We start from the raw sequence: 14,885 nt of genomic DNA, 5'->3' as shown, positions 1-14,885 counted from the left end.
CCATAGTTTCAACAATCTACCCCTTTTTTGTTAGTGACAAGAACACTTATCTTGTTTATTTATTTTAGCAATCCCAAACTTTTGAATCAAAATTTTCTGTCAAACTCCCCCTTTCCATGTGTTTGGATCTACAACTCAGTTTGAAATAAAAACTCTATGGCTTAGTCATAACTGATCTAAATTTGGATTTTTCAAAATTGTTTTTATTTATCTAGATATATGATCATCTACTTCATATACATATTCCTCTATTATATATAATTCTCCTTCATACATATTTTCCCCTTGTTTACATATTATATTATCCCACTTGTTTTTGTTACAAATGCCTTAAAAAAAACCTTTACATGGTAATCCCAAAATGAGTGAGAAAAGCATTATAAACTTTCAAAATTAAAGACATAGTTTTATCCCAAATTTCTTGCAATACCTTCAAAATGTGCAGTTCAATCTAAAGTTCAGCTGATAACTCCATCATGAGATTTGCAACTAAGAAGTTTGTGTCATGAACTAATGTCTTTGCATGTGCCAAATATTTCTTCATCACATCCATATGAGGAAGTATCATACTCTAAATTTTAGATATTGTTTCCCTTATTTTGGCTTCCTCCCTCAATAACTCTACCTACAAATCTTTCAAAAATATGACCTTTACAAAATAGTTGGAGCTAGAACTCAGGTCAAGTGCTAACTGATTGGCATTGTTCTTCAAGTCTTCATCAATCTTTGTCAGTTTATCCTTTATTTCCTTGGTGAAATTTGAAGCATCACACAATTTTGTAAATAAAGAAATAATATTATTTACAACTCCTAGAGTACTAATAAGAGTGGACAAATCCACTTGATCAATATCAATCTTCTTTGCTACATTCTCCAAAACTTTATTTTCAAATTTCTTTCTGCCCTTTGCAAAATCTTATCATGGCCATCTATATCTTTATTGAATTTATGTACGATATCAACTAATTGCTCAATAATAGGGGCCATATAATTTATCTCAATTTGCATTATATCTAAAAAGATGTCCTTGATGTCTTCAAGAACCTCTCTACTTTCAATTTTCTATGTTCCTTTCTTATTTCAATTTTCTTTGTTGTGCTCTTTTCCTCCATGGTTCACTCAGAGTATCCATCTTATCAATAATGAAATTGGATTGATCCAAATTCAGAATCACAATCTTGGTATCAAGGTCAATCTCATTAGATATCTTTTCCTTTTCATTTCCTTTGGTACTTGGATAAACTATGATCTCTTTTCCTTTATCTTTATCCTTCTTCTCTTCTCCACTCAGTTGACTCTTGGATTCTTCTTTACTTTCTTTGTCAACCTTGTTCTCATCCTTTTCTGATTTCTACTTGGTTAAGCTTGTCCTAGAGGTAGTTAGAGACTATTTCTTAGTTACTACTTGGGTGGATGTAGGACTTTGTTTCTCCTTTTCTATCTTCTCTACACTTGATGAAACAATAGCTTGGCTCATAGTGGAGGTTAGAGAGCCAATCAGAATAGCTACTATTAATTTTGTATCTAACTTTTCTATAGCATGTACATCTTGCTCTTCATCTTTTTTCTATTTGATTTTCTTCCTCAAAAATATTTTTCCACAACTTTGTTGTGGACTAAACAACCTCTTCAATATTATTAGACAAAATTTGAAATGCCTTGAATCTAGGAGTCTGCCTATTTTCATGTTTTTTCATGGCCTCCTTGATTTATACTTTTGTGAAGTTAGGCATGATGCTCTTCAAGGTTTGTTCTCTTATGTCCCTCTCTATCTTCATGCATTGGTCCATCTTTGTGTTACTACCTTGAGCAAGACATCAAGAGCTTGGTTCTTTGGCTCACTTGGATCATACTTCCATTTGGCCATCTTTTCCATTGAAGCATCTTCTATTTGTTGTTGCTCCTCTTTTCCTCTAGATTCATATTTGATGTACTTGAATCCTATCATACCACTTCCTTCCCTCAATCTCTTCAATTTATGCTCAAAGGTTAGTGGGGGTTTCTTCAGTTCAATGATAGGAGTGTTTTCCTCCTCATCATCATCCTGAATTTTCAATTTCCTTTTTGACTTTCTTGTTGTAGTGATCATAGGGGTAGTTACTTTCTTAGGTGTGTCTTTCTTTGGTGTTGCTATGATTAATTTTCCTTTTTTCTTTGGAGGTTCTTCTTTGTATTCTTCCTCTTTTTCTTCTTCTTCCTCATCTTCTCCTTTCCCTTCAGTGAGCATAAGAGGGTCATCTTTCTTTTACAAATTTTTCATGATGGTTTCCATTCTCTTCTTCCCTCTTTTTAGAGCTTGAGGAATCTCTATTTCTAGAGATATCCTTGTTTTGGCTTCTTCATATGTTTTAAAATATGTGGCTTTGGGGTTAGCAGGCTCATTCAAAAGAGTCTCTATGATACCCTTGGTATCATCTATGTTTACCTCATATCCCAAGGATTTTATCCATGCAGTCCTAGGTATTGCGAGTGTACAGGTATGACTACATGGGTGTGAGTATTGTCACAATCAACTAGGAAACAAATGTCTTGTGCATATTGCTCAACCAATTGTTGAGGTATTCTGAACCTATTTTTCATCTTTTCCTTGAAATCCTCAAAATATGCATCCATGATACCATCAAAAGTTTCTCCCAACTCATCTGTGAAATCATTAATCTAATAAACAATAGGTCTATCCTTACTCTAGACCACACTGCCTTTGGATGGAAAGAACTTTTGCACATAGAAAAATAAGCATACAAGGAGAGAGCCAAACTTACACATGTATGCACCCAAAAATGGTCACCTAGACTATGGGCCCCCATTATTCAATTTATCAATTTATCAAATTTTCTGAATCAATGGTTTGTAATATTTTATTAAATCAATTCAAATCAATTTCCTTGATCAAATTCGATTTATTTCATTTCTAAGATTGATCATTTTATTCCAAGTCTTATTTAATTAAAAGAAAATCTTCTCTTTTAATTAAATAAAGTAAAATCTCCATTTAATTAAAAGAAAACCTCTCTTTTAATTTAATTAAATATCTTCTATTTAATTAAAAAGAACTTGCTCCCTTTTAATTAAATAAAAATCCCACTTAAATATCTCGTTTGATGAAAAAAGGAAATAAAATAAATTCTTTTTATTTAATTTCTCTACACTTAAAAATGTGATCTAAGTGGGATTTATCTTTCCACTTTCTCCTCAACCACTCCTCTTTTCTAATTGGTGGAATCTTGTCTTACATGGATCACCACTTTCTTCTCAACCACTCCTCTTTTCTCATTGGTGGAATTTTGTCTCACATGGATCAAGCTCTATTATCCCATATTGGTTGTGAGAAGCCTCTCACCTCTATAATTTCCTCTATAAGGGAGAGCCCTCTCCTCATGTTAGACACCCATGATTATGCTATCGTTATGCTGCAGGTTTGAAGACCAATTTTTGAAGGAGTTTGAATATAAAAGCTTTTTGTGGAGAACTTCTATTTTCTTGTCTTTTTCTCTCTTGCACCCATGATGGGCTTTTAGCTTAGATCTTGCATTTATAGATTAGATTTTGCTTTCATAGATTAGATTTTATTTTCATGCATATTTGAAGATCATGGAGACTAGCATTCTTGCTTTTCCTCTTTGAATCTCTCATCTCATGGTGTACTTGCATGGGCACAAAAATAGGTCAAACTGAGGGCCTTCATTGCAAACCCTTGCACTCTATGAGTAGAGAGCTATGGATCGATTTGTGAGGGCTCATTCTTGAGTTTTCTTACATGTAATGATTCATAGAAGTGTGACAACATTTTAGCACACAACACACACTCTTCTTCGATGCCCAAATTCTCTCCATGGTTTTGCCTAGTTGGCTCAGTTGCAACTCAGCAAGGTCGAAATACAAGTTTTTCTTCACCACTTTGAATGTCAAGTCAACTACATCATAGGGAACACTATTCTACCTACTTGAATAGTATGTATTGTGAGCTATGACATGAATCCTAAATTTGATCTCCATGTCTATGACATTGTTCAATTTTATTCCTCTACCATCCCATTCTTCTAGGGTCTTCTTAGCAAGCTCACCATGAGCTAGGGTTTTGGTAGTCTTGGGTCTGTCCAACATTGGGTAGCCCGTAACTAAGTGAATCATCTTCTTGGTGATCTTCATAGGTTGCTCTAGCTAGAAGGACATGTTATGAACCCTACTGAGGATGAATTTGACCCATTTTATTTGGAAATTTTGTGGCATATATAGGGCATGTGTCAAACCCTTGAATTCCAAATGTTTATGCTTAAGCTTCAACACACCATTTCCACATAGTGTATTGTATTCTTCATTCAACTCAAAAAAACCTAACTCTTGACTTGTACAGTGATAGAATGATCTGATATCATCAATTAACACTACCTTAGGAGGAATTTTTGAGTGAGCTCCCAACAGATCTTTTTACTCAACAATTGTAGGGTAGAGCTTAAATGTAGGTGCTTTGAAAATAGTATTCTTCAATATCTTAGAACCCTTCCTTGCTTTTCAAGTGGAGATGGATACCATAATGCTTGATGAAAGAATAATTTGCAACAACTAATAACCTTTTTTGCAACTTCCATCTAAAACTTCAGTCTTAGACATTCGGGGTATCAAAATCACTCTGAATACTAAATGCAAAGTAAGAAATAAACCCTCTATTTTGCATTTTATGAAAATTTTCAAAATTTTAGGGCCTCATAAATGCATCATACAATGGTAGGTGGAACAACTCGACAATGTGTATTAATCATAAGCTCAACATGAACTGATCATCACACAACTCAATTAGAGTTGAATTCTAACTTATCTTTGCTCAAAGATAATAGACATCTCGATTACAAATAGGTTGTTACTCAGTTAAAACGTATCTCCCTTGCTTAACCAAGTGCATCTGAATATGCAAACTTGGATTTTTCTTGCATATCTAGAACTGATTTAGGATCTTCCATGAATTCTTAGTTCCAACCATCTCCTTGACTACTCAGTTGGATGTGGATGCTTCACCCAACTCATTGGATTAGATGATAATAGCTTCATTATCTTGCCTAGTGTTTTCCTCTTATTTGCTTACCCATTTCTAATTCATCTGAGCCTTGATCTGTTTAACCTTGGATTTTCCTTTGTTTTCTTCACTAGAATTTGTTGTATCTCTATTCATACAGTTTCTTGCCAAATGACCTATCTTTTTACATACATAACATCTCACATTAGTATTTCTTTTCCTGAAGTGAGTTGTTAAACAATTTATTCCAATGTGCACATATTCTCCACAATCTTCCCCATGTGTTGTAGTCCCAACCAATAAATTCTCTTTGTATTATTTCAATGTGTTGATTATATTAGTTTGATTTGCACTCTAAAGATTTATGACCATGCTTGTGACATGTGAAACAATTCCCTTCAAACTTTGGTCTAGTTTTGCATTCATTAGCCTTGTGTCCATACTTGTTGCAATTATAGCAATGACCTTTGAACTTAGGTTGCAAAGTATTTCTCCAACAAACATTTGATGTATGGCCTACCTTTCCACAATTGTTGCATGTAGGCCCTTTTTTCTTTTGTGCTCCTTGCTGAGATGATTCTCCTTGATTAGTATACCCTAAGCCAATAGTGCCTTTGGTTCTATTCAGATTTTTCTCATACAATTGATTTACACTTTCTTGTGATCTAAATCTTCTTTCATTGAGTTCACTTTCAGCTCTTAGTTCATTCTAGAGTCTATCATATTCTGCTATCAGATTGGTGATTCTTTGATTTGCATCATCTAGTTGATCTACCATGTCTGCTTAATATTGTAATAGCTACTGGACTTCATTGGTCTTTTCTGCTAATCTTGTAACAAGTAGTCTTTTGTCTCCATTTGTCATTTCATTATCATTTATTGCTTTTTTCTTTTGTTCCATGACTTCATCTAGCCTGTCCTAGTGACTTTCCTATTTTCTTTTCAGTTTTCTCACTTCTTGTAGAGTAGCATTCCATACTAGTAGATCTTCCATGGTTGCATTTACTTCTACTAAACTCCTTTCTTTGCATATATCTTCTATTTTTCTTCTATGTATAGATTGCCATTCATCTATAGAGCCAATTCTTTTCTTCTCTTCAAAGAGTGAGTGAGTTACTCCTTGAGTTTCTTGGCTTGCTCCATAGCCATGTATTGATCAAGTTTGTCTTCTCAATAGCTTTCTCTAACTTGTACACTTCCATTTCCTCAGATCTTTATCAGATCTTTAATCTCAAGTTGTTAAGCCTATGATAGCAAAAACATGCTCTAACACCAATTGTTGGAGATGTAATGGAAAATAAGTGACTGAGGGGGGGAGGGAGGGGGGAGGGTTGAATCAAGAACAACTTAAACATTTCACACTTAGAATACTTTTTCTTTTAATTCATTAGATTATCTAATCTACTTTCATGCATGAACATAAAGAAGCAAAGAAATCAACACCATTACACTTTCACATAATATTGGTAACCCAAAAACCCTCCAAGAAGAAGGTAACACTAGGGTGGGGATGACACTCACAATGCTTCACTATTGTAGTAATAAAGTTGGCCTATTAGGGTTTACAAATGATCACTTTTGGTGATCTACTCTATTAGGAGTATGAAAGATTGTTAGGTCCACCTTGTAAAAGGATTTTACAATAAAATGTAGTATGTACTTTATTAAGAGATTTAACAAAGGACTATTAGGTCCACCTGGTTAGAGGATTTGATTATTGCACCTATTAGGATGAATCAATAGGTTTATATTTTCTTTGCAACTCTATTTGTAGATGTAGATCCTTTGAATAATACAATCACTTGGTTGTGATAGATAAGTCTCTGTTTTTCCCTTGATACTGCTCTGTAGCCTACTTACTCAACTACTCCATATTAGCTTCTTGTCTTCACATATTCATGTATGTCACATATTTCATATTTTAGACAAATGATTTTTTCTTCCTTAATATATCCATCTTACAATAACTTCATACCAAGTCAGCTCACACAAGTGATAACTTAAATATAACCAAATTATATCTTTGAGTCAGCCAAATGTTGATTTTTGGGCAACACTATGCAATTTGATGTTCTGCTGATGCTTGTGCAACATAGTGAGATCAAGTGATACTCTAGCACTAGGCTAGCACTAGATGCTTAGGTAATACTTTAGTATTTGGGTGATACTGGAGCATATAGACTGGTAGCTCAGTTTATACTGATAACTTGGCTAACACTATGAACTCGAATCACACTAGGAACTTGGTTGCCACTGAATAACTCAGGTTATACTATGAAGCTTGGTTTACATCAGATATCCTTAATCTTCTTGAGCTACACTAAAATTTGTTGTCTGATGGAAAGCTCAATTGTAGTATTAACTGACCTTCCTAGATAACTTAAGTGGTTTGTCACTAATTGACAATATGTCTTGCCATAGGTTCAAAAACATGTTCAATTTTTAGTTATAATCTATTCTTTACAAGTTCAGTTTTATTATGTGAATATTGTAATTGTGATCGTACCTTAAAGAAAGGTTTCCTTAGGTAAATCAAACCTATATACTTTAAGGAAATTAATGTTAGGGAACCTCTTGGGACAAATGAATATTAATATTTTGAATAAAAAATAAGAAATATCCTCAAAACTTGGTAAACTTAAACCTAGTCCTGTCAGGTTCCTTGGCAGGGCATTACCCATAGCTAATTCTTAGGAATTTTGAGTAGTCACTTGGTCATGTTAAAACCTGTCAAATCAAGAGTCAACAAACACACACACACCATACACATGCAAGTATAGTGTACAAGTACAATTAGTAAATCACGAGTATAAATAACATTATATTATAACAGAAGAATCTCATCATCTTGAAGATAACAATAAACATCATCTAAAGACACATAATGCAACATCATCATGAAAGTAACTATAATTACTAAGAGCTAAAATGTTCACAAAAGTACCTAGTAGGGTTTAACAACAAAATCTACAACAATGACAAAAAGATGGCTATTACAACATCCTCATTTTTCTTTGTTAATGATGTTAATGCTTGCTAATGAAAGACGACAACTTGAGCATGTGCCCATACCTCAGATTGTTGGGGTTTTGTGCTCTTGTGGTTGGTAATGCACCATCTTACATGTCATATTGAAAAAAATCTAAACAAAGTGATGAGTTCTTCTCCTGAGCCCATGAAGAAGGTTGATTTTCTATTGTCTAACTGTACACTCTTCTCTCCATACATGAGGATCTCTTTTGTCTTCAACAATGACACCATGTGGTTGATTTTTGAAACTTGCCACATTCTGTAGGTAACATTCTTCTCTTGTTGAACTTTTGTGGATGACACCTTTTGTTTCCGTTGTTGCATATTTTTCCCTTTTTGGTTGGCCTTTGGTGATTAAGGTCAACTTTATTGGACTTTTTTTTTTTCATCTAGACTTCCCATTTTAGCTAGTATGGATAATGGTCTTCTTTTTGGTGGCTAGGCATTTGTTGTTAATTTCAAGGGCTCATTCTAGTCTTTGGTTATTTTTGGTTAAGGATTTATGCATATTTTGGAGATGGTTGGCCCTTGCCAAATTTCTTATGGTGGCAGAAATTTGTTTTGAGCAAGTGGTTGATGGTTTAGTGGTTGCTCAAATGCGAGATGGATTTGTGGGTGGCTCTCTTGTTTGTTGGGCTCTCCCTTCTTTGTTCTTGTTGGGGTGGACTACTTCCTTATTGAGGTGGAAATGAGTTATGTAGATGGGGGGTAGAACTTTCATCAGAGTGACACAATTTTTTATTGGATGGTCTCAACACTATTTCGAGCTCAAATATGAAGGTTTGAGGAGCCTCTCAAAACCCTCTTGTATGCGAGTGTTGCCCATGTGGTTTCTGTGAATTGCCTCTTAATCTATAGTAGCCCTTTGAATGTGCGTTGTTATTGGCCTTTGTGGCCTTTCTGCTATAAGTGGTCAATTGCACCTTATTGTTCATCAAGCAAATGTTTAGAGAAATGATACAGTCTTTGAGGTTAATATGTTGTTAATGACCTACAATAGTGAATTCCAACACTTTTGCTAATGTATTGTCAATTAGTTTGAACCCTTTAGACTTTAGTTTTGTAAGGGTTCCTTGCCATGTTGTTGATTTTAATCAGACATAATTTTCTTTCTAGTCTATTTTTCAATTTATCATTACCTTTCTAGTCCTTTTTGTTTTCAATTATATATATATATATATATATATATATATATATATATATATATATATATATATATATATATATATATATATATATATATATATGTTAGTTTATTAATACATTATTCAAACTTTGAAAAGGATGGAAGTGTTGAATGCAAGCAACAAACTTTTTAATCTTTGGTTGTAAGAATTGTCGAATGCAAGATTCTTCTATACTAGAATAAGCTCTCTTTTGGTATTTGTGCATTCTTAAAATAAGTTGTGGAATATCATACAGACCTATTTGGTTGACCTGGAAGAGGAGTCAAAAGATGCATATTCTATGTTTGGTTGCAATAACTAAAATAGGAATTGGAATAAGTTTTGTTTTAAAATTTTAATAATTAAATTATTATTTTTAGTTTGGTAATATTTAAATAAACAACATTTTTTATTTATAAAAACTGACTTTTTTATTAATTTTTTAAAAGTCCAATTATTTTAATTAGCCTTTATTTTATTTTTTAAATTGACTTTATAAGTGAAAGATATACCACAACCTTTGAAATTCATTGAAATTTCAAGAATATATTATAAATTCAATTTTAAATTGAATTAAATTATTTTAATGAGTATAAGATAAAAAATAAAATCATTTTATTTTTAAATATATTAAAGAAAATAAAAAATACAAATAAGTCAAGATCATTAATATGATATTTAAATGATCTTTCAATATAGTTTTAATTATAAGACTAAACACAAGATATTTGTAAAGATAATTTTATGAAAGTTTAGAAAATATATCAAATTTGATATTACTCTTTTTTGTCATTAAAAAAACAAATATTAAACATTAAATAATGTTGACTTAGTTTATATCTTATGATGAATGAAGAAAATAGTCCAAAAATGTATTTGAGTGGCAAAATAAACTAAACGACAAAGTTACATACTTCGACAACCCATCAAATTAAGTTTATTAAAAATTGGAATAAGAATAAGCTATTCTTATAAAAAAACACATATTACACGTTAAAAAATGCTGACTTAGTTTATATCTTATGATGAATGATGAATAAAGAAAATAGTCCAAAAATGCATTTGAGTGGTAAAATAAACCAAACACAAAGTGACAACCCGACAATCCATCAAATTGAATTTATTAAAAATTGGAATAAGAATAAGTTATTCTTATTCTAATTTTTTAGAAATTCCGCTTGGGATCAAATTAACATGGACAAATTTTAATTCCAATTTTATGTTTTATTAACAAATAGAGGTATTTAGATTAGAGCCCGTTTGGTTGCTGGAATACAACCGGAATAGGAATAGGAAATTAGAATATGATTTGTATTCTTTGTTTGGTGCGTGGAATAGGAATAGGGAATAGAAATACGCATTCTCATTTTAGCTCCAAAATGAACTTTTTTCCATTCCAAAAAATACCTGTAATTGGAATTGCTATTCTTGCATTCATTTTAACTTTTTCAAATTTTATTAAATTTTCAAATCCGCTTTGACCTCGGGACTTTGTTTTCAATATTTTCAAATATTTTAGCGATTTTCCAATGGCGCCACTTGCATCTTCAGAAATATTTTCAAATGGCGCCGATTGCAAGTTAACCCTATTCCAATTTAAGCTTGCATAACCAAACAAGGGATAAACAAGATTGGATTGCATTTTTCCATTCCTATTCTTCATTCTCCATTCTCATTCAAATTTTCTATTCTAATTCTCAATTCCTACGCTTGCAACCAAACGGGCCCTTATGGAATTGGTAATGTTCTATCGAGGTTGATCACTCAGCCTGTCCATTTCAAATAGGAAAAACGCTTTTGCTGCGCATCCGACGTGACAGGAGTACATCTATCTTTTGCTGATAAGCTATACAAGGCCGCATGCAAATTCATGACAACTACAATACATGTAGTCAGCAACACAACATCATTTTCTTCTTTCACAGATCCTAAACCTCATCTAAGTGAGCTTCCATGGCTGACAGAAGAAAGGGAGACGTATACATTATCACTCCTGAAGAAAAGGAATTATACAATCGGAATGGATACGTGCATCTTAAGGTATCATAAGACACCCATCTTACAAATTTTCTTACTTAGGCTGGACAGGAATAATCAAGATTACATGTTTGAAACCCATCTGTGCTTGTAAGCGAGCTGCATGCATTCGTCTAATTGTAGAATGAAATTAATGGGTTATATAATTTGATGTTTCTATGCTAGATTATCAAGAAACCCACATACCATTTTTTTGTTGAATATGGAAGAAAACAGCAATTTCCTCGTTTTTATTTTCATTTTTAAGTTTTAGATCAGCTAGGACCACATTTGAAGATGTGTCTACCATACTCCCTCCTGGTTGCTTTACCGGATGAAGAATTCCTTTAATTGCCCCAGTTAGACCTCATTTGGAGTATTAGTGCAATCAATGGGGCTAATCAGATCCCAGTTGAATCGATCCGTATCAATCGGCACGCATTAGGCTTGATTGGCCTCAATTGTGCAGGCCTTCGGCTGTAATTTTATCTTCTTAAGGAGGGACCATAGTGCAAAGGAGGGCGCAACATGCAGACACTAAAGCTAAGCGAAGGAAACTGCAAACTCCAAAATCTCACCATCTTGTTGTAAATGGAGAAAATAAATTCCTCCATCACTATTACTCGACAACCTCTGGACTACTCTTTCTTTTCAGAACAACCCCAAAATAAGTTGTGAATTTGATGGCGAAGGTTATCTCAGAGATATCTGTTGGAATAAATTGCCTTGAATAGTGGAAAATATCTCCGCACTACCTGTTTTCGTCCTTGTTAAGGGGGTCTAGTTTGAGGATTATGATTAGAAGTTTATGTTCTTTCTAATGTTCGCAGTTACTTTCTTGCTTGGTGTCCACTAAAGCCTGGATACAGCTTGGAGACTGTAATGAGATAACTATACGCAAGTCTCCTAGAATTCTCTACCAATAATTTGTCCTGCTGTAAAATAGGAAACAAAGCAAATTAAATACTTATAATCCTGTAACCAGGAAATAAAACTCATTAAAAAATGTTTCTCACTGAGTGGAACAAATAAATTAGGAATCGGTGTAAAATTTTAGAGCATGCGAAACAGATGGAAATTAATGTTGAGGCAGAGTTCAGTAAATTTCAGACTTGGGTGGCATAGATTTGGAAAGACAAATTATGTTTACTTTTGATAGCAGGTTTTTTTTATTTTTTTGAAGTTTGTATATTTGTGGGTCTGCGTGTATAGATTTTAGATCCAAAGAAGAGGTAGAGTTCAATAAATTTCAAGTTAGGGTGGCTAGATTTGGAAAGAAAATTATGCCGACTGTTTATGACAGGTCATTAAAATTCTGAAGTTTCTTATTTGTAGCAATCTGTGAATAGATTTTGTTATTTTGGAAATGAAAAGAGGAGGCAGAATTCAATAAATTTCAGCTTTGTGTGGCATAGATTTAGAAATAAACTCATATTACAGTGTTTATGGCAGATAGCTCAATTTTTTAAAGTTTGGATATTCCTGGGTATATGTATATGCTACACATACCCTGTACCAACAGTCCTTGAAAATGATCTTCACCATCTGTATGCCTATCTCTACATTTTGTGGAATTCCTCAAGTGAATCCGTTCAGGTGACTGTTTTCAGTTTCTTGTGTCATTAGACTGTTCTACATCCCATTTCCATCTTTGAATTTCTAAACATTGTACGATGTTCATTTTTCACTGCTTATTAAATCATTCAAATAATTTACTGGCCACTCTCCAGGAGACTCTCAAGCTAATCTACAGAGAATAGTCAGAGGAATGTGAATAAGATCAATAGCTTGCTCTTCTTTTCAGTACACATGAATATCTGGTTTGATACTCTAATAATCAAATCTGATAGATGAAATTCTTAACATATAATCTACTCAAAGATACAAGGTGTGTGCAAAACTACCTTTCAATGATTCCCCACATCCAGAAATTTAGAAACAAGCTTGTGGTTTCTGCTGTGCGTGATAATTTGAAAACAATATGACCTGTTGGCTTTTTTTCACTGTATAATTATGTAAGAATAATTTCAATTAAAAGGTAAATTTCTTGTTTTCTTGCTTCAAGAGAGAAAAATGAAACTGTATCTTTCAGTTTTAATCTACCACTACTATGGATAAACGAGAGCAAAGATTTACAAATGTTTTAAAATGACACAGTTACCAACATGAATACAGACTGCCAAACATTACAGTAGTGAACTAATTATGAGAGTTCATTTCAGGGAGTCTTATCAGAGGAGGAACTTGGTGATTTGGAAAAGGAATTTATGGCATTTATCATGCGGGAGGTTCCTGTCGAAGGGAGAGACTTCTGTGACATGTCAGCAGATTATTCAAAGCCTATTGAAGACTTTTCAGTCATTAATATCATGCTTCCATCAAGGTATACAGCTGTACCCTTCTGTAAAATATCATAGAGGATGCTGCAGCCTAGGCAATTGCCTTTAGGAAAAGTCATATAAAAAACATCATCTTAATGAGCAGCCTTTAGAAAATAATAAAGGTGATTCAGTCTTCCTTTTTGTTTAAAAATTGAATATGAACTAGAAGATACCTGTAATGCTTTATGGGATGTTCAACTCAATATTGAGTTCCTAATATTAGTGGCAGTAAGCTTCTACAGTCCATGCAATTCTATTAATGCTTCTGTTTTGACCTCTGTATGAGAAGGGGATCAATGATCTGAATTACATTATGTAATTAGAATAGTTCTTCTGGAATAACTATTTGTCATGCGCCCACCTAAATCACAACCCTCATAAGCTTTAAATAGAAATTAGGCCTGGAGGAAGTATATAAATGAGGGCCAACTACAATGTGAAATGTTTTCATTATTAACATTTTATTTGAAAGGGAACCGACCAGCATCCAAATAATTGAGGGCAGTGATCACTACTACTATGTATAGTAATGATTTTCATAAGGGACTGACATAACTGTAGGAGTAATGTGATGGACTAATAATTAGTTGAAACTAAAATAAAGATTAATATTAAAAGGTAAGTGACTTATGAAAGATTGTGATTTATGAAAGATTGCGTTCACTGCTGAAAGTTCAGCAATCTCTAAACGATGCCTACCTTCATGGAGAGGTGAAAGATATATATACAAAGAGACATGAAGGGAGAAGGCAGGAGGGCAAGACGTCAGATGTTAAAACATCAGTGATCTCATACCTGATCAAGATCAGATCAGAATTTTTTTTGCAGGCAATAGTAGTCTTGTTTATTGTGGTATGCATGAATATACATGCCAGATATATGCAGCAATATAATGCACAATTCCTTACATATTAATATAGGATAATATATTTGGCTGTAACATCATATATATTACACAAGTAATAATGTGGATTTCCAAGTAGCAACAATCAATCATGGCAAGGTGAGGAAGTGAATGCCAGGAAGGAGAACTGCTCAAGGCTTTCTCATTAGGCACACTGCCTCATATGGATGGTGGAAGGCCAATGAGGTTAAGAGGGATGTGTTGATGCAAGCTTTATGCCACTAAAAATTTGCAAAATTGAATACTTGGTACTGCAAATGAAACACAGATCTCCAACTCTCTCTCGAACAAGGAAGTTCATATGCTAAACAATGTATATAGATTGTGTGATCAAATGAGATAACCTCACAGTTCCTTCTTATTGTGGACTTAACTTA

At 33.4% G+C, this 14,885-nt stretch overlaps 1 protein-coding gene across 1 annotated transcript in view; it reads left to right on the top strand.

Moving 5' to 3' along the window:
• The first annotated feature begins 11,086 nt into the window (after window positions 1-11,086).
• Window positions 11,087-14,885, top strand: part of LOC149553341 (uncharacterized) — a 45,724-nt gene continuing 41,925 nt past the window's right edge. Inside the window, exons 1-2 of the mRNA XM_089788808.1 lie at window positions 11,087-11,247; window positions 13,446-13,606. Of these exons, the coding sequence (XP_089644934.1) occupies window positions 11,161-11,247; window positions 13,446-13,606 (248 nt within the window). The 5' untranslated portion in view covers window positions 11,087-11,160. The remainder of the gene's footprint in view (window positions 11,248-13,445; window positions 13,607-14,885) is intronic.

Source organism: Cupressus sempervirens, chromosome 6 (genome assembly GCF_028749045.1).
Source record: "Cupressus sempervirens isolate cs-2001-9-10 chromosome 6, ASM2874904v1, whole genome shotgun sequence".
NCBI classification, from domain to species: Eukaryota; Viridiplantae; Streptophyta; class Pinopsida; order Cupressales; family Cupressaceae; genus Cupressus; species Cupressus sempervirens.
This window is presented reverse-complemented; position numbering and strand designations above follow the sequence as displayed.